Source organism: Tachysurus fulvidraco, chromosome 26 (genome assembly GCF_022655615.1).
Source record: "Tachysurus fulvidraco isolate hzauxx_2018 chromosome 26, HZAU_PFXX_2.0, whole genome shotgun sequence".
Taxonomy (NCBI): Eukaryota; Metazoa; Chordata; class Actinopteri; order Siluriformes; family Bagridae; genus Tachysurus; species Tachysurus fulvidraco.
Genome location: NC_062543.1, coordinates 6,369,541 through 6,389,489, shown reverse-complemented (window position 1 = coordinate 6,389,489; position 19,949 = coordinate 6,369,541). Strand labels below are relative to the sequence as shown.

At 35.3% G+C, this 19,949-nt stretch overlaps 2 protein-coding genes across 5 annotated transcripts; one reads left to right on the top strand and one right to left on the bottom strand.

Annotated features, from left to right (window-relative positions):
* Positions 1–4,190: 4,190 nt before the first annotated feature.
* Positions 4,191–8,023, bottom strand: LOC125140340 (heat shock transcription factor, X-linked-like). Of its 3 annotated transcripts, XM_047809483.1 has the most exons (4): positions 7,904–8,023; positions 7,114–7,563; positions 6,656–6,907; positions 4,191–4,737 (listed from the first exon to the last, which is right to left on the bottom strand). In XM_047809483.1, exons 2-4 carry the CDS (start codon positions 7,556–7,558, stop codon positions 4,331–4,333), a joined length of 1,104 nt encoding a protein of 367 aa, XP_047665439.1. In that variant the 5' UTR covers positions 7,559–7,563; positions 7,904–8,023; the 3' UTR covers positions 4,191–4,330. The 3 variants fall into 3 exon arrangements, with proteins under 3 accessions (XP_047665439.1, XP_047665440.1, XP_047665438.1); XM_047809484.1 differs by lacking the exon at positions 7,904–8,023 and having other exon boundaries at positions 6,656–6,901; positions 7,114–7,836; XM_047809482.1 differs by lacking the exon at positions 7,904–8,023 and having other exon boundaries at positions 7,114–7,821.
* Positions 8,024–15,243: 7,220 nt separating this feature from the next.
* On the top strand, positions 15,244–19,312 carry LOC113637236 (heat shock factor protein 5-like). Of its 2 annotated transcripts, none has more exons than XM_027137783.2 (5): positions 15,244–15,442; positions 16,925–17,374; positions 18,003–18,142; positions 18,313–18,439; positions 19,199–19,312. In XM_027137783.2, the coding sequence occupies exons 2-4, from the start codon at positions 16,930–16,932 to the stop codon at positions 18,436–18,438; spliced, it is 711 nt and encodes a 236-aa protein (XP_026993584.2). In that variant the 5' UTR covers positions 15,244–15,442; positions 16,925–16,929; the 3' UTR covers position 18,439; positions 19,199–19,312. The 2 variants fall into 2 exon arrangements, with proteins under 2 accessions (XP_026993584.2, XP_026993583.2); XM_027137782.2 differs by having other exon boundaries at positions 18,003–18,211.
* Positions 19,313–19,949: the final 637 nt, after the last annotated feature.

Below are 19,949 nucleotides of genomic sequence, written 5' to 3'. Positions count from 1 at the left end.
CTCATGGTGAATGTTAGACACAGTTGCACACGGTAAACGAGATGAATCGTGTTTTGATTAGGTGGAGCTCAACTACTGTACATGATTCACACCTGTGTCTATATTACTGCTCTGTGTAGGTCATCACTTTTTGTTTACTGACTTTTGTGCAAGCTAGTTTTGTAGTACACTTAATTTATAGCTTTACTAAATATGTTAATTCTAGTAATTTCTGTGTAAAATATGTATCCTTCATTTTATTTTTTTCATTTCATTCTTAATTGTTAAAAAAGGAGGTAATGCATGTAGCTCATTTTCATCAAAAAAGTCTAATTAATCAGGTTAAACTAACATAATATATAATATTAATTTGTAATTATTATTATTTGTAAAATTATCTAAATTGCTCCTGTGCAGTCAAATCAATATACACCATACAGACAATTGTGCAAAATCATTGTTTATTTTACACAGAAAACATTAATAAAATATGCCCTTATTAATCTTTTAGTATATTATATTTGTTCTGTTTATTATATTCTTAATTGTTAAAAAATCTGTATAATTTACCTGGAGAAAATATTCTATTTCTAATTAATATTTTATTTCTTTTTGCTGTGTTGTTAAGTACTAAGTTATGTGAATGTCACAGTTACACTGTACAAAATGATGTGTTGGATTTTCTTAAACTATGTAGGCACATTTGTAAGTAAATTCAACTTAAATAGGTTTTAAATAAAACTAACAGCAAAGTATTTGCAAAATATACACAATGTTGTGAGTTTAAGCAAACAAATTACTTAAAAAAATAAGTAACACCCACATGATTTAATACATTTTTTTTAGATTTTAGAAAATCTAGATTATGCATGTAGCTCATTTACATTAAAAAGTCTAATTAATCAAGTTGAACTAACATAATATATAATATTGATTTGCAATTATTGAGAGAAATTACCTAAATTGTTCCTGCTCAGTTAACATTCTACCAAATCAATATACACCATACAGACAATTGTACAAAAACTTTATTTTGGACAGAAAACTTCAATAAAATCTTAAAAAAAAAAACAACCCTGTGGAACAGTGTGGAACCATGAGTAAGGCATAAATAAGTTGAGTAAATGTATTGTTTACATTATGTTGTTTCATAGTAAGTCAAAACAATTAGTTTTTAATTGTTTAGAACTGCTTCTGAAAAATGTCAAAATAAATATTTCTCAATAACACAATACAAGAAGAAGTAATAAATAACATGAAAATAATACAGGTTATCTTTGGCCTCTTCTTTGTGAAATGAAGCAAAATGTAACCTTTGTCCTGTGTCTTTGATTAATTTTGTTGAACAGAATGGTCAAAATGGTCAAATGATTTTAATCATGTCAACGATAAAGCTTGTTCTTCAGACACAATTATTTATTTATTTATTTTTTAACCCAGTAAAATCTTATAGAAAAATTCATGTGTATATCTGAGATCTTTGGGGTAACTCAGATTAACTGCATATATTAGGCCTAGAAGCAAAACACAGCTAGTTGCAGCAACTCAACACTCTCGAGACCTTGATGCCATCCAGCACTATCACAGTCTCTATGAGATCATCTCTGGAGCCTTCTTTTGTGACAATTCTAAGCACATGCTGTGGCAGTTCCTGATGGTATATTTCCCCACGAGGATATTCAATTTTGAACAGTGTTACATATTTAACATCATAAAATTATTTTTCACCTTTCTTAATAACATATAAAACATGTCTCTGCCACATACACATACACAAAGATCGTTGTGGTTAAGGTGATAATAAGTTTGGAATTTACTTTACAGATGGTTGATGGTCAATAAAATGCTATACAATCAAACATCAAGTAAATTGAATGCTGTGCACTCCATATACTCACCTCATAACGCCTGAGATTTTATGTTTTTTTCAGACAGGTAGACTGTTCTGCCATTGCCAGGTGTAACATAATGCAGACAAGTGACCTCTTGTGGTCGCATGAGGTATCACAAGAAAGTGGTACGTGACTTCATCAATAAAAGACTATACTCTTTGTGAACTTTTTCAAAGACAGATCGTTCATGTTATGGGCATTCATTAATCTAAAAACATCCTCTGTTCAAAGTTGTTAATAAGGCTTTACCTGTAAGTCATCTCATTTGTCATCACTCATGATTGTGTTTAGTGCATTTTGTGCAGTTAAAAATGCATGTTTGATGTTACAGTATATAGAATGATTTGTGTATGCTTTCCAAAACGGTGCTATTATTTTATAAAGTTAATATCATATTGTTGAAAATATAGCACATTTGTTGACAGTGCTGAGTAGTCACTATAAGCACTAGTTATGCTTATGTGTAGTAAACTGTTAAAGATTATGCAACTTATCATTGTATGTATTTGTATTTTCAGTTTCACACAATTTATGTGATAAAGTTACACTCTCAACATCATAATCAACTTCTCTGCATTTTTCCACAGCGTTACTCTGAAAATAACAATCAAAATGCTTTCAAGTGTGGATAAATAAAACAACATTTACAAAGAAAGGAGTATGTCTGTGTATTTGTCCGTGTTTGCCATTCAAGCTCAACAGTTTTTAACCTCCTGAATTCTTCTTTGACTTTCAAAACTACTAAAGCATTACAATTAGACATTTAACATCCCGCAATTTAATAAATGGCCAAATTTAGGCCAACAATCCAATGGCCGGCCAGACACAAAAAGCTTTTAACACGAGTAAATAACAAGGCAAGCCATCTTTGCTGAAGGTATTCTATGGGTGGACTGTCCTTTATCTCCTGTCAACAGTTGGAGAAAGTTCTGGCTATTTTGCCATTGATGTTTTTCCAGTTATCCCTTATCTTGACAATTGTAAGGATGCTTTCTGCTTTTGTGAACAGCAAATGTGCCATAAACTTTTGTCTGAAAATCACCATGGTTAAAAACACAACAGTTTTAAGATTTTTTAGATGCTGTCTGTGATGTGTGAGCAAGGCAGTGTCTGTTGGAAATGTGACAGAGGCACAATGTTGACATGAGAAGGAAATGTGCCCGCCAGGTGTGTGTATGTCATCAGGGGCATGGTGCTTTTTCAAGTGTGAACTAAGGGAGTTTAACATCTTAAATGAACATGAACAATTCAGATAAACATACTGTATGGAAGTGATCGATGCTGACTTACAAAATCATGCTGTAATCTATAAGGTTTATAAGTAAAATTCAAATCTATATTTACAAATAAATACTTATAGTTTCAATTTAAATACTTAATTGCTATGCTACATTTACTTAATTTTAACATATTTTGTCTACACTCACATTTTTAACTTCACTATATGCATAGTCTTAAGTTCACATTCACAAACCATTCAAGTTGTATGCACAAGTGTTTGTTAAGAAAAGCAAAATAAATAAATAAAAATGTATTAAATATGTTTTAAGTAATAGTTACTTATCATTTCACTATACAGTGTATATATATAAACAACGAATCACTTTTTACAGCATACTGACTGAGCAGCAGAGCATTGGAGAACTACTGTGTGTGGAGCTCAACTACATGATTCACTACTGTCTCACTATTACTGCTCTGTGTGCAGGAAAATTATTTTAATATCATCCAAATGATGTCCCCTCAGAACACATTGCAATGACTGACCAGTATCTGTAAGTTAAACCTCTAGGGCACGGTTTAAAGCTTCATACTGGTTCTACACCACCATCAGCCTATATACAGTATAATTCTGATGCAAAACTGTGCATGTTCAATATTCTACTGCATTGATTCTTGTTTCGGATAAAGAGGTAGAAAATGAGTGAGTGAGAGAGTGATTCTTGTTTCAGATCTTTTGTTAAATGTTAGAACGTTGTTTAGAACTTTTTCCAAAATGTTACCAAATAAGTGTATAGAAGCTGCAAAAAATAAATTACTTTGTTGAATAAATCATTTAGTACATTTCATGCATCAGGCCCCACATTTCTGTGCATTGTTTCATTCACTTTTAAGTCAAATTTGCATTAAAATGATACTTGTAAAAGTACGATTAAATTTATATTTAAATCTAAAAAAAATATCAATACATGCAATGTTATTCTTAAATAGTTATTCTTAAATATCAATAGTTATGATTAGACAGATGTACAAATTTTAAAGTCATACAAATATCACATTTAAAAAAAATTTATATAATAAATGACTCGGCAACAGCTATTGGTATATTCATGTTTCATGTTTATTTTATTAAAGAAATGATTCAGAATAATGAAAGAGATGGTATACTGATAATTAATGATAATTAATTGTCTTCACAACAAGTCAATGGTGGGCAGAGTATAAAAATTCATTTCATCTTATGCATCGAATATAGTGTCCAGGTTTATGTGACTCTTCCTGGGATCTGGAGCATCAGCTGATTGCCAGTTTGGATCCTGGTCAGTAAACAGGAGCTTGCTGTATAAGTAGTCCTGGACATCAGCTGATTGCCAGTTTGGATCCTGGCCAGTAAACAGGAGGTGGCTATATGAGGAGTCCTGGACATCAGCTGATTGGCAGTTTGGATCCTGGTCAATAAACAGGAGGTGGCTATATGAGGAGTCCTGGACATCAGCTGATTGGCAGTTTGGATCCTGGCCAGTAAACAGGAGGTGGCTATATGAGGAGTCCTGGACATCAGCTGATTGGCAGTTTGGATCCTGGCCAGTGAACAGGAGGTGGCTATATGAGGAGTCCTGGACATCACTGATACAGCACTGATTCACTGCAATAAAACAAAAACACAACAATGAAGGCTGACAAATGGCTGACTGTTGAGTAACATGTTACCAGCATCTCACTAATACATTATTCTGGAACAATATTACAACACAAGCAGCTCCTAGTGTCTATTTTCTGGACTTTTTGCAAGGTGAAATATAAGGTTTTAAAATAACTCTGATAACCAATATCCCCTGGGGATTAATAAAGTATTCTGATTCTGATTATAAACACTCGATGGACACGGAAATAGATCATGTGCAATGTAAGGCCAGACTGATATACTGGTTGTCTGAAGTAAGGGTGTCGTAACTCAGAGCCCCTCTCCAAGTCGACACATCGCAGGGTGTCCTCCTTGGTTACTAAAGACTGTTTCAGTTAGACTTAACTGATAACTCTATAATTACTACAAAAAAACACTGAGAAAACTCCTCAGACCTGGATGAGAATGAGCAAACGTCTTTATTGTGGTCAATCAGCCAACAATCTTATAAGAGAAATTGCCAAGTTGAAAGTAACAAATGAAAACCCCAAAAAAGAGCATGTCATGCAAAAATCAATCAAAAACAAAAACTCTCGCGACGTTCTTGCAAAAGTAAAAACACCCCCACGACCGCCTGAAAATCTCCATATATACCCTGGTGCTCCTAGGCGTCCCACCTGGTGACCTTCCTCACATCCCCTTGTTTACCGATTCGCCCGCTATGTTTTCCCCAATTTCCCCTTCTTTTTCCAGCACCTTTCACCCATATGCCCATTTATGGATTTTCCTCCCCTTATTTTTCATGACACCTGGGCCTTCTTCAGTCTGCACAACAAGTTTATGAACTATGGTCTGAAAACCAAGGCCTTCTTCATTCTACACAGCAAGTTATGAGCTAAGGTCTGAAAACTAAGGCCTTCTTCATTCTACATAACAATTTTGTATTTGTTATTACAAATGTGCTCAAAAGAGCCTTACTTCCTGGTCACAGTGGAGGATTAATCCTTTTTTACAGCTACAATGAGCAAGTTTCCTCATTTCATTTCTTGCTATGATAAAAGTTCTTGATTATATTGGTTATGTTGTATTACAGTTTTTGTTAAGCCCTTGCTCTTATAATGTTGCTTTGTATGTAATGTTACTGTCTATGTTGACTCCTTAAGCTTACGAAACCTATGAGCTGAACATTGTTATGATCTCAGTCTGTCACTTTCCAGACTGGGCTTGCACTCACATGCATATTTTAAGCCTTAGTTTCTCTATTTCCACTAAAGGTCAGGTTCCCTTTAGACCCTCAATCTCAGATTCAGCAGGTCCGTCCACCTGGTCGCCTGATTCAGCTGTCTCGCCCTACTCCCTTCATGAGGCCTGTCTCAGCTGAACTTTTGATTATTACTTCCTCACACATTGTTGATCAGAGAGCTCACACTGACTAGGCCTGACAGCACCGAATCTGGTTACTTTTACTAAGTTTATGATTACTTAGTAATCAGAAAATCCATTTGGAGGTGACAGAACTCAGCGCTTGAATCATCTATTAAATTAACAGAAATCATGTGCATAAAGCACCACAAAACACTTTTAATGTTCTATATGAAAAACCATAAGGTTTATGCTTTAATAATTTGTGTACAATATATAAGAGAATTATATTGACTTATATTATGATATGTCATCTTAATTAATATTTTCTAGAAATCTATAATTGGGAAAAAATTTAGATAGAAAAAGTGATACTCATGGAGGTTGGACAAACTCTTGTTACCTATTATCTGTCAACACTAAAATTGTAAAACAATGGACTTGGCTACATCTCAAATTGCATGCAAGCATACAACATACTAATGGCCAAAACTATTGTATTTGCTATGCAGCATGTAACCGGGCTGTATAGTAGGCTTCGAGTAATTAAACTATAATATTTTTAACTATTCATCACCTGGTGCATTAAAACTGCATGGTGCCAAATCAGGCATGGAGGCATCAAAATTCCCATCAGGCACTGCACAATGTAAGCCCTGTTGCATTGGACTAGATAGATGTGTAGACAGAAAATCCACCTGGAGGTGACAGAACTCAGAGCTTGAATCATCATGACCTGTTACAAATGCCTGGGAGGACTGGGGTGTTGTGTGGGACCCATTAACGTGCAGGTGATCAGAAGTTCCTTGATGCTCAGATAAATCTGTGCCTGAACAGAGACAAATCAAACTTTAAAAGAAGAACAGTAATAAAAGTACAGATGACTGTCAAGACAACAACGTTACCTAGCCAGCACATTTTCTTTTTGTCTGTTTTCCCTACAAATCCTTACACAATCTTACAAATTCTTACAAAGGATGAATATATAAATGAAAAAATGAATTATACAGTAGTTTGATTTGAACATCTACTGACCGCCCACAGCAGAGATATCAGGTGATTTCATCATCGGATGCAAAGGACTTGACTGGTTGGACGTTTCTTTCCCAGCAGCAAGCTTGGCCTTGTTGGAAGGTGTGTGTCGCTTTAGGTTGACCAGAAGCTCCGGGTTTGCCCGTTTGAAGTTCGGGTTAAAGTAGTGCTGTATGAAGCTCACTGCTGTCAACGAGGTCTTATAGTCTGGGCAAACTTTTCTGAAGCCATACAGGTTAAGCTGGCGAACAAAACTGATGAAATTAGTCGTTCTGAAGAACTTGACCTTCTGCTTGTTGTCTGCAGATAGCACTTCAGCTTTGAAGGCCTCTGGACAGATCAGGATTCCTTCCCCACTGTCATCCCAGCAGATTGAAGAAATCTGAGGATCATTCACCAAATGCCACAAGTTGTTGGGAAAGTTTCTTTGGTTGATCAGGACTTCCATCCCAGCTAAATGATTTGTAAACAACAGATATGAGCTCAGTGTTATTGAACTATAGATGTTTACACATCTACACAGTTGCAAACTAGATTGTGACAGTTGATCTCTAGCGCTAACTAGATGCAGGGCGGCTATCTAACACATTCATCCGTCTACATTAACAAATGATTCGTAAAATAAGAAAGTAAGTAAGTAAGTAAATAAATATTAAGGACTCAAAACATTGTCATCATCAACAAGTTAGCAGCATAGCAGCATTTTTTCGCCTCCCGAGTGGAAAATAAAGTAAAAAACAAAAGAAAGTCGATCGGATTATTTCTGATATCTGACTATAACATATACAAATACCTGATATCTCGGCTCCTTATGTTAAATCAAGTTTCCACTCGTGATCAGAAGCGTTAAATGTCAGTATAAGATCAGAGTAAAGCGTTTAAACAGAATCTCTTAAGCAGTCGCGGACCTCAGTCTGTAGTTTACATTTAAATGGTAACAAGTGAACACGCAGAATTTCTGACGTCATTCAAAAATATTGAATAAGTGCGCGCCTGTATCTGTCCAATCAGAGTGAAACAAGAGACTGCGACAATAATAAAGTGAATTCCTGCTGTGTAGTAAATTGTAGGTCAACATAGTGAAGAAGAATTTGTTTTTGAGAATATTTAGTTTTGACATTTCAGACAGATGATTTTGTGATTAGTGAAGTATTTATTTTTTACTTGTATATTTGGTTTATCGAGATCCAGTGTGTAATAGAAGTGTGCCCTTCATTTTTTCCAGCAGTATATATAAGGCTATAAGTATTAAAGTTCGAGGGTTGTTTAAGCGCAATCCTGCGTTAATGTGAGCGCGCTTCCTATTGGCTGCGCCGGTGGCGCTACTACGTGCTGATTGAATGATGTGCAGTAGAACAAGGAAGAAGTGCTGTGGGTGAGACGCAGGTATACGCCGTATATCCACTTCCGTATACCCACCTAAAAAGCGTGAGGAGACGTAACAATATCGTTTTGTGACAGAACTTTCATTCATCAATTCACCCCGTCTGTGTTGCGAACACAGAGTGTGGTTGCGATTGCGAATCACTAACATTTTTGGACCATTGGGGCTTCCGTGGCCTGGGATCTGATCTGACGTCACCTTCAGTACCAAGGAGGAAAATCAGCTGCTTGGCGGTCTTTTTTGGCGCAAATTTGAAATTAAATAACTAAGTAAAAGAAGATCTGAAACGAAAGCAGACTCAAACTACATTCTGAGTGTTTTCGGAAGCCTGCGCCTAAAGCTACAGCAGCTTCGGGTGATATTTCACCCACAGCCCGAGTACAAATGTATTTGGGAAAGATTTGTAAACTACCAGTTCATTCAGTTCATAATATTCTGCAATGAAAGATTGTTGATGATAAAACTGAACAAATGTTTATTGTTCACTCTTAAATGTACATTGAAAATTGACAGCTGATAAAACCTGTGCTCCAGGTCCCATATTCATATAAAATTTAAGGCTAAATGTAGCTCTTAAAGGTATAAAGTTCACTTTTGTGTTAAACAGAAGAAAGAAACTACACAATTTTCATTTTTGGGTGAACTAAACCTTTAAGAGCTACATTTAGCCTTAAATGTTATATGAATATGGGACCTGGAGCACAGGTTTTATCAGTTGACAAGTCTTTTGTTGCTTATAATAAATTGGAATGTTGATAACACATAAGCAGTCTTTAATAATGCTCTAAATTACATGTAGATGCATATTTTATGCATTAGTGAATATGGTGGTGCCTATGGGGTGTCCCTCTAGGATGGGTGCGTATGAGGCTGGGAGGGGGGAAAAATCACAGTATACTCATTACAAAAAAAACTAGACTACACCACTGGTGAGACGCATATTTTGTAAGAATAAATGTTCAAAAATTGATCTCATGGTGAATGTTAGACACAGTTGCACACGGTAAACGAGATGAATCGTGTTTTGATTAGGTGGAGCTCAACTACTGTACATGATTCACACCTGTGTCTATATTACTGCTCTGTGTAGGTCATCACTTTTTGTTTACTGACTTTTGTGCAAGCTAGTTTTGTAGTACACTTAATTTATAGCTTTACTAAATATGTTAATTCTAGTAATTACTGTGTAAAATTTGTATCCTTCATTTTATTTTTTTCATTTCATTCTTAATTGTTAAAAAAGGAGGTAATGCATGTAGCTCATTTTCATCAAAAAAGTCTAATTAATCAAGTTAAACTAACATAATATATAATATTAATTTGTAATTATTATTATTTGTAATCAATATTATTTATAAATCAATATACACCATACAGACAATTGTGCAAAATCATTGTTTATTTTACACAGAAAACATTAATAAAATGTGCCCTTATTAATCTTTTAGTATATTATATTTGTTCTGTTTATTATATTCTTAATTGTTAAAAGATCTGTATAATTTACCTGGAGAAAATATTCTATTTCTAATTAATATTTTATTTCTTTTTGCTGTGTTGTTAAGTACTAAGTTATGTGAATGTCACAGTTACACTGTACAAAATGATGTGTTGGATTTTCTTAAACTATGTAGGCACATTTGTAAGTAAATTCAACTTAAATAGGTTTTAAATAAAACTAACAGCAAAGTATTTGCAAAATATACACAATGTTGTGAGTTTAAGCAAACAAATTACTTAAAAAAAAATAAGTAACACCCACATGATTTAATACATTTTTTTTGTTTTATATTCAAATCTAGATTATGCATGTAGCTCATTTACATTAAAAAGTCTAATTAATCAAGTTGAACTAACATAATATATAATATTGATTTGCAATTATTGAGAGAAATTACCTAAATTGTTCCTGCTCAGTTAACATTCTACCAAATCAATATACACCATACAGACAATTGTACAAAAACTTTATTTTGGACAGAAAACTTCAATAAAATCTTAAAAAAAATCAACCCTGTGGAACAGTGTGGAACCATGAGTAAGGCATAAATAAGTTGAGTAAATGTATTGTTTACATTATGTTGTGCCATAGTAAGTCAAAACAATTAGTTTTTAATTGTTTAGAACTGCTTCTGAAAAATGTCAAAATAAATATTTCTCAATAACACAATACAAGAAGAAGTAATAAATAACATGAAAATAATACAGGTTATCTTTGGCCTCTTCTTTGTGAAATGAAGCAAAATGTAACCTTTGTCCTGTGTCTTTGATTAATTTTGTTGAACAGAATGGTCAAATGGTCAAATGATTTTAATCATGTCAACGATAAAGCTTGTTCTTCAGACACAATTATTTATTTATTTATTTTTTAACCCAGTAAAATCTTATAGAAAAATTCATGTGTATATCTGAGATCTTTGGGGTAACTCAGATTAACTGCATATATTAGGCCTAGAAGCAAAACACAGCTAGTTGCAGCAACTCAACACTCTCGAGACCTTGATGCCATCCTGCACTATCACAGTCTCTATGAGATCATCTCTGGAGCCTTCTTTTGTGACAATTCTAAGCACATGCTGTGGCAGTTCCTGATGGTATATTTCCCCACGAGGATATTCAATTTTGAACAGTTTTACATATTTAACATCATAAAATTATTTTTCACCTTTCTTAATAACATATAAAACATGTCTCTGCCACATACACATACACAAAGATCGTTGTGGTTAAGGTGATAATAAGTTTGGAATTTACTTTACAGATGGTTGATGGTCAATAAAATGCTATACAATCAAACATCAAGTAAATTGAATGCTGTGCACTCCATATACTCACCTCATAACGCCTGAGATTTTATGTTTTTTTCAGACAGGTAGACTGTTCTGCCATTGCCAGGTGTAACATAATGCAGACAAGTGACCTCTTGTGGTCGCATGAGGTATCACAAGAAAGTGGTACGTGACTTCATCAATAAAAGACTATACTCTTTGTGAACTTTTTCAAAGACAGATCGTTCATGTTATGGGCATTCATTAATCTAAAAACATCCTCTGTTCAAAGTTGTTAATAAGGCATTACCTGTAAGTCATCTCATTTGTCATCACTCATGATTGTGTTTAGTGCATTTTGTGTAGTTAAAAATGCATGTTTGATGTTACAGTATATAGAATGATTTGTGTATGCTTTCCAAAACGGTGCTATTATTTTATAAAGTTAATATATTGTTGAAAATATAGCACATTTGTTGACAGTGCTGAGTAGTCACTATAAGCACTAGTTATGCTTATGTGTAATATAGTAAACTGTTAAAGATTATGCAACTTATCATTGTATGTATTTGTATTTTCAGTTTCACACAATTTATGTGATAAAGTTACACTCTCAACATCATAATCAACTTCTCTGCATTTTTCCACAGCGTTACTCTGAAAACAACAATCAAAATGATTTCAAGTGTGGATAAATAGAACAACATTTACATTAAAAACACAAGCAAGAAACTAAACAAAATAATGTGTACCTGATTAAGCATATATAAAATGTTATGCATCTGCCATCCAGCATTTCCTCCTTGGGTTGGAAACAAAGAAAGGAGTATGTCTGTGTATTTGTCCGTGTTTGCCATTCAAGCTCAATAGTTTTTAACCTCCTGAATTCTTCTTTGACCTTCAAAACTACTAAAGCATTACAATTAGACTTTTAACATCCTGTAATTTAATAAATGGACAAATTTAGGCCAACAATCCAATGGCCGGCCAGACACAAAAAGCTTTTAACACGAGTTGTAAGTAAATAAGTACTTAAGAAATGTCAAACAAGGCAAGCCATCTTTGCTGAAGGTATTCTATGGGTGGACTGTCCTTTATATCCTGTCAACAGTGGGACAGTTCTGGTTATTTTGTCATTGATGTTTTGTCATTGATGTTATCCCTTATCTTGACAATTGTAAGGATGCTTTCTGCTTTTGTGAACAGCAAATGTGCCATAAACTTTTGTCTGCAAATCACCAGGGGGGGCACGATGGCTTAATGGTTAGCACGTTCGCCTCACACCTCCAGGGTTGGGGGTTCGATTCCCGCCTCTGCCTTGTATGTGTGGAGTTTGCATGTTCTCCCCGTGCCTTGGGGGTTTCCTCCGGGTACTCCGTTTCCTCCCCCGGTCCAAAGACATGCATGGATTGGCATCTCTGGAAAAATTGTCCGCAGTGTGTGAATGTGTGAGTGAATGAGAGTGTGTGTGCCCTGCGATGGGTTGGCACTCCGTCCAGGGTGTATCCTGCCTCGATGCCCGATGACTCCTGAGATGGCTCCCCGTGACCCGAGTAGTTCGGATAAGCGGTAGAAAATGAATGAATGAATGAAAATCACCATGGTTAAAAACACAACAGTTTTAAGATTTTTTAGATGCTGTCTGCGATGTGTGAGCAAGGCAGTGTCTGTTGGAAATGTGACAGAGGCACAATGTTGACATGAGAAGGAAATGTGCTCCCCAGGTGTGTGTATATCATCAGGGGCATGGTGCTTTTTCAAGTGTGAACTAAGGGAGTTTAATTAACATCTTAAATGAACATGGACAATTCAGATAAACATATGGAAGTGATTGATGCCGAGCTAGAAAATCATGCTGGAATCTATAAGGGTTATAAGGGTTTGTACAATTTAAATCTATATGTACAAATAAATGCTTATAGTTTCAATTTAAATACTTACATGTTTATGCTACATTTACTTACTTTTAACATATTTTGTCCACACACATTTTTAACTTGACTATATGCATAGTCTTAAGTTAACATTATGATGTATATTTTCAAGTGTTTGTATGTTTTAAGTAATAGTTACTTAACATATTACACTAGACAATGAATCACTTTTTACAGCATACAGAGGAAACTGCTGTGTGTGGAGCTCAGCTACAACTACATGATACAGCTACATTATTCACTTTTGTTAAATGTTAGAACAGAATTGTTAGTCCATTTCATGCAGCAGGCCCAGGCAGTACTCCAGAAATTTTGGCCAGCTCCTGGGTCACTTCATGCTGATGGAGTCTGGTCTGCAGAATATGTTGTAAGACCTGCCCCACCGTAAGTCCAGGAGCTGTCCAGTGCTGGCATTCTCCACCGGTGTACGGCACTCTGAGGGATGGGACATGGAAGAACAAGCACAGAGACTGGAGTAAAGTGAACCGTAAGGTGGCTTTATTTTACTTTAAAGTAAAGGTGCAATTTTAATTCAGGAGAAAGCCCTGCCCCTTCTTTTCCAGGGTGATGGGGGCTCTTGTGCAGGGATCCATGGTCCCAGGCAGCATGAAGGTGGTAAAGCAGTCCTTTAGGACTAAACCTTCGTTTCGTCAACGAGGAAAAATCTGATATACAGTGTCCGAATTTTATATTTCAGTGGTTCGGAACCGGCGGTGTAACGGAGCGCATAAAGCCAGAAGGGAAGTCACGCGTTCAGGTTCACGTTCTGCGTCCGTTTGCATGACGCAGCTTTGGAGATTTGTCGGCTTCGGATAACCGAGTTATGATCAGGCCACCTGTTGATTTATGAGGAAATGCATAATAAACAAGAAAAAATTATTTGTTAAATCATGTGGGTGTTACTTAGTTTTTTTTAAGCGATTAAGTTGCTTGTTCGTTTTATTTAAAACCTACAGTATTCAAATTGACTCCATCCAGGGTGTATCCTGCCTTGATGCCCGATGACGCCTGAGATAGGCACAGGCTCCCCGTGACCCGAGGTAGTTCGGATAAGCGGTAGAAAATGAGTGAGAGAGTGATCTAGTATTCAAATTGAATTTACATAAAAAGGGTGATGAAAAATTGTGCCTAAATAGTTTAAGTAAATTCAACACATCATTTTTTTTTACACTGTAACCGTGACATTCACATAACTTAGTACTTAACAAAACAGCAAACATAAAACATTATTAAATAATTAAATAATTAAAAAACAGAATATTTTTCCAGGAAATGTATAGATTTTTTTTAACAATTAAGAATAGAATAAACAGAACAAATATAATATATTAAAAGATTAATAAGTGCATATTTTCTGAGAGTTTTCTGTCCAAAATAAACAATGTTTTTGCACAATTGTCTGTATGGTGTATATTGATTTGGTAAAATGTTAACTGTGCAAAAACAATTTAGGTATTTCTTTCAATAATTTCAAAATAATATTATATATTATAATATATAATAATATTATATATTATTTTGTTCAACTTGATTAATTAGGCTTTTTAAATGTAAATGAGCTACATGCATGACCTCTTTTTTTGAACAATTAAGAAGGAAATGAAAAGAACAAAAATACAAATGAAGTATACAAATTTTACACAGAAATTACTGGAATTAACATATTTAGTAAAGCAATTCCCGCGCTCACATTAACGCAGGATTGAACTTAAACAACCATCGAACTTTAATACTTATCGCCTTATATATACTGCTGAAAAAAAAAATGAAGGGCACACTTCTATTACACACTGAATCTCGATCAACCAAATATACAAGTAAAAAGTAAATACTTCACTAATCACAAAATCATCTGTCTGAAATGTCAAAACATTCTCAAAAACAAATTCTTCTTCACTATGTTGACCTACAATTTACTACACATCGAAACTTCACTTCGCGATTGAATGACGTCGCAGGTTTGTGTCGCTTGTTTGACTCCGATTATAATATTTACTCTTATTAAATATTCATGTATTTGTCCAGAACGTTCTAGAATTACGCGTCTCCATTTGTATTGCTTGTATTGCTTGTATGGGTTGTATTTTGTACTCCACTTATACCGGTTGTATTTTTGGTTGTACTCCCGAAGTCGGCGAGTGCTTAAGAGTTTCTGTTTAAACGCTTTACACTGATCTTACACTGACTTTAAACGCCTCTGATAACGAGTGAAAACGTTCATTCAACAGAAGGAGCCGAGATATCAGGTATTTGTATGTTATAGTCAGATATCAGAAATAATCCGCTCGTGTAATTCGTATAGTTTTTTTTTCGCTCAGGAGGACAGCTAACTCTTGCTCTTGTTAGCTTGTTGATGAGGGCAATTTTTTGACTTTTTGTTTGTTTATGTATTGATTTATTTATTCATTCATTTATTCATTCATTCATTCATTCATTTTCTACCGCTTATCCGAACTACCTCGGGTCACGGGGAGGGTGCCTCAGGCGTCATCGGGCATCGAGGCAGGATACACTCTGGACGGATCTATCTATCTATCTATCTATCTATCTATCTATCTATCTATCTATCTATCTATCTATCTATCTATCTATCTATCTATCTATCTATCTATCTATCTATCTATCTATCTATCTATCTATCTATCTATCTATCTATCTATCTATCTATCTATCTATCTATCTATCTATCTATCTATCTATCTATCTATCTATCTATCTATCTATCTATCTATCTATCTATCTATCTATCTATCTATCTATCTATCTATCTATCTATCAAACAAATTATTTGTCAATGTAGATGGATGATGGATTAGCCCTAGAGATCAACTGTCACAATCTAGTTAGCAATTGTCTAGATCATATATGTCAAACTCAGTAATTATATTTGGCCCGCGAGATCATATCAAATGTGCATTACAGCTGACTAGCCGCATGCTCCGCTAATACTACAAATCCCACAATGCTTTGCCACTGTATGAACGCGTAGTCACGAACAGCAAGCGCCACTCATTCTCTGTTGACAGTCGTTAACAACCATGCTACAGTCACATCGGGCAAGTTAATTCCACCCTCCACAAAAAACGGCTAAACGAAAGATGAAAGAATATAAAGGACAGACCTGTTTGTCTTGTGTGCGGAGCTAACGTGTCTGTAACGAAAGAAAATAACATAAGAAGACACTATGAAACGAAACATTATGAAACACTATGAAACGAAACAGAGTGTAGAGTTTGAATATGTTTTCTTTATGCACTTTTTTCTACTCCAAGGCATGAACTGTTAATAGTCGAAAAGTTGGATTTTCATTGAATGAAATTATTATTTTTGGTTGTTTTGTTGTTGGCTTTGAAAAAGATCCACTTCAAAAAGGAACTTAAAATGATACAGTGAGAGGCAAAATTTATTTTATTTATTTAAATAAGAAATGAACACCACTGATGTGTCTTATTTCAAATTTAATTTATTATGTGTTTGTAATATCAAGCTCTGGTTGTTCCAAATCCTGTGTTTAAGCAAAACTAAAGTTTGTTTCCATATGAAAAAGGTTGAACATTACATATCAGTTGCAGTTAATTTTTTAATAAATATTCAGTTTGGCCCGTTGCTTTATCTCAGTTTTATATTTTGGCCTTTTATGACTTTGAGTTTGACACCCCGGTCTAGATGCATAAACATCTATAGTTCAATAACACTGATCTCCTATCTGTTGTTTACAAATCATTTAGCTGGGATGGAAGGCCGAATCAACCGAAGAAACTTTCCTATCAACTTGTGGCATTTGGTGAATGATCCTCAGATTAGTTCAATCTGCTGGGATGACGATGGGGAAGGAATCCTGATCTGTCCAGAGGCCTTCAAAGCTGAAGTGCTATTTACATCAAAAAATCAGATGAACAAGTACTTCAAAACGACTAATTTCATCAGTTTTATTCGCCAGCTAAACCTGTACGGCTTCAGAAAAGTTTGCCCAGACTATAAGATCTCATTGACGCAAGTTAGCATCATACAGCACTTTTACAACCCGAACTTCAAACGGGCAAACCCGGAGCTTCTGGTCAATATAAAGAGACTCACACCTTCCAACAAGGCAAAGCTTGCTGCTGGGCAAGAAGTCTCCAACCACCCAAGTCCAGTCTATCCGATGCTGAATTCACCTGAGAACTCTGCTGTGGTCGGTCAGTAGATGTTCAAAACAATCTATAATGTCTTAATTTATATATTCATTCATCTTTAGTAACTACTTTTTTCTGGTAAGTTTCTAGGTGGCTCCAGAGCCTATCAAAATAAAACTGGGTGCTCTGATTGGGATGCCAGCCCATCACAAACATTCACTTCTATGTGCTATTTATTAGCATAACCAATTAAGTTCCTGGCATTTAAGGTGGAGAATGTAGGAGGTATGAAATCGAAGTACATTAAGCAGCAGACACTACATACAGACAGTAATGTGAGCTCAGGGTTGAATCAGACTGTAGTAGCTGAGCCAGTTCTAGCACTCGGAAAACCGTCAAGTAAGTAATTGAATGAAGGATTGGAATTTATTTTAAACAAATGCATGTAGGAATGCAATCTAAGCATAGCCCACAGATTTCTGGGCTCCATGTGCATATTCAGACCTCTTGGACCTTTTCACCTTTCCCCCATTTTCCTAAAATATTTTGGACCAGCTCCTTTAAAGAAGAATTTGGAAGAAAAAAGGACAAAGAGAAAAAGTGAAATATATCTAGCTTTGTTGCCTTGGCATTCATCTGTACTTTTATTACTTTTCTTTCATTAATGTATGGTTTGTCTCTGTTTGTTCAGGCACAGATTTATCTGAGCATGAAGGAACTCCTCATCGCCTGTACTCTCAGCACGTTAAGGTGTCTGATACAACACCCCAAACCTCCCAGGCATTCGTAACAAGTCATGGTGATTCAAGCTCTGAGTTCTGTCACTTCCAGGTGGATTTTTCATGTGCATATCCATCCAGTCCAATGCCTGATGGGAATTTCGATACCATCATAGGAATTGTCAGTGCAATTATTTTAGCCTGTGTAGCTACAATAAGGTTTGATAGGAATGTAAACATAAAACATTAATGTTTGCTGTAATTTTACCACTTACTGTGCAGGACTACTCATTTAGCCACCTCCAGTACACTGGCCAGGATCCAAACTGGCAGTCAGCTGATGCTCCCGATACCAGGAAGAGTCACATGAACAAGGGCACTGTATTCAAGGCGGAAGGTGAAATCTAAGGTCGGTTTATACAGAAAGAATTATTATACAGTTAAGTCAGATTAGATGATCCCCATAAAGAACACCCCCAGTGCTAATAATAGACATTTTATAATATATGTATGTACTATAAGGACCAAACTATTTATCCATTACCAGGTTTACTACTTGATTCTGATTGTTCAAGAATATATTGTTTTAAATGAAAACAATAATGGAATGGAAAACACTAAAACCACAACCTAACCATAAATTGTTTGCAGTTTAAATCATCAGGTGTGCAACTAGTCAGCTGGTAAAGTGCTGTTAATCTTTACTATTTACTAAGCAACCTCTAGGATTAATCCTGTTCTTTGCACCTGCTTTAACATGACTGAAAACAGTTACAGATTTGTTGATGTTTTTAGTCACTGCTTGCCCCTTTATGTACAGTACATATGGGCTGTACTCAGCCTGAATATCTTTTTTAAACTTTTTTGCTTTTTCAATTGCTTGCATTGGAAATGATCAAAAAGGAGAACGTCTCTGTAAGTGGTATCCAAATGTCCTAGTGTGAGTGTATGCTATGTGCTGCTAAGCATTAGTGAGTGCAAATATGTGTGTGTGTGTGTGTGTGTGTGTGTGTGTGTGTGTGTGTGTGTGTGTATGTGTGTGTATGTGTGTGTGTGTGTGTGTGCGTGTGCGTGTGCGTGTGCGTGTGCGTGCGTGTGCGTGGGTGTGTGCGTGTGCGTGTGCGTGTGTGTGCGTGTGTGTGTGTGTGTGTGCTTTCTCCTTATTCAGGCCGCTGCTTTCTCCACTCTGCCCACTAATGACTTCTCATTGTGAAGACAGTTAATTATTAAAGTATTTCCTGAATAATTTCTTTAATAAAAAAACAAAACATGAATATACCAATAGCTCTTGCAGAGGCATTTATTTTATTAAATGCAATGTGGTATTTATATAAATTTAACCTTCGTACATCAGTCTAGTCATAACTATTGATGTTTAAAAATAACTATTTAAGATAAACATTGTACGTATTGATAATCCTTAGATTTAAATATAAAGTTTGTGCTACTTTGACAAGAAATAAGTTAACTAGTAGTAAGTAATAATAATACGCAATAACAACCAAAATACACAGACATACACAGAGAGTGAATAGACATCTTTGTACATGCATCTCATAAGATATAACATGACATGATCTCCAGATGTTGTATTTTGTACAAAAGCTGCAATAGTTGAATAAGTCAAAGGTAAACAAACAAACAAATTAAATTGTCAGAAGCAACTGTATCTGTGCCCACAAAAATGTATGAAGAGGGTCCAGAAGTTCTGTACAAATTGAAGTGCCTCTAATCTGATTTACAAAGTCACAATTAGGCAAAGAGAGAGAGAGAGAGAGAGAGAGAGAGAGAGAGAGAGAGAGAGAGAGAGAGAGAGAGAGAGAGAGAGAGAGAGAGAGAGAGAGACAGACAGACAGACAGAGGGAGATTATATATTTCTATATAATATCTAAACATCAAATGAAATTTGGACTGGTGTG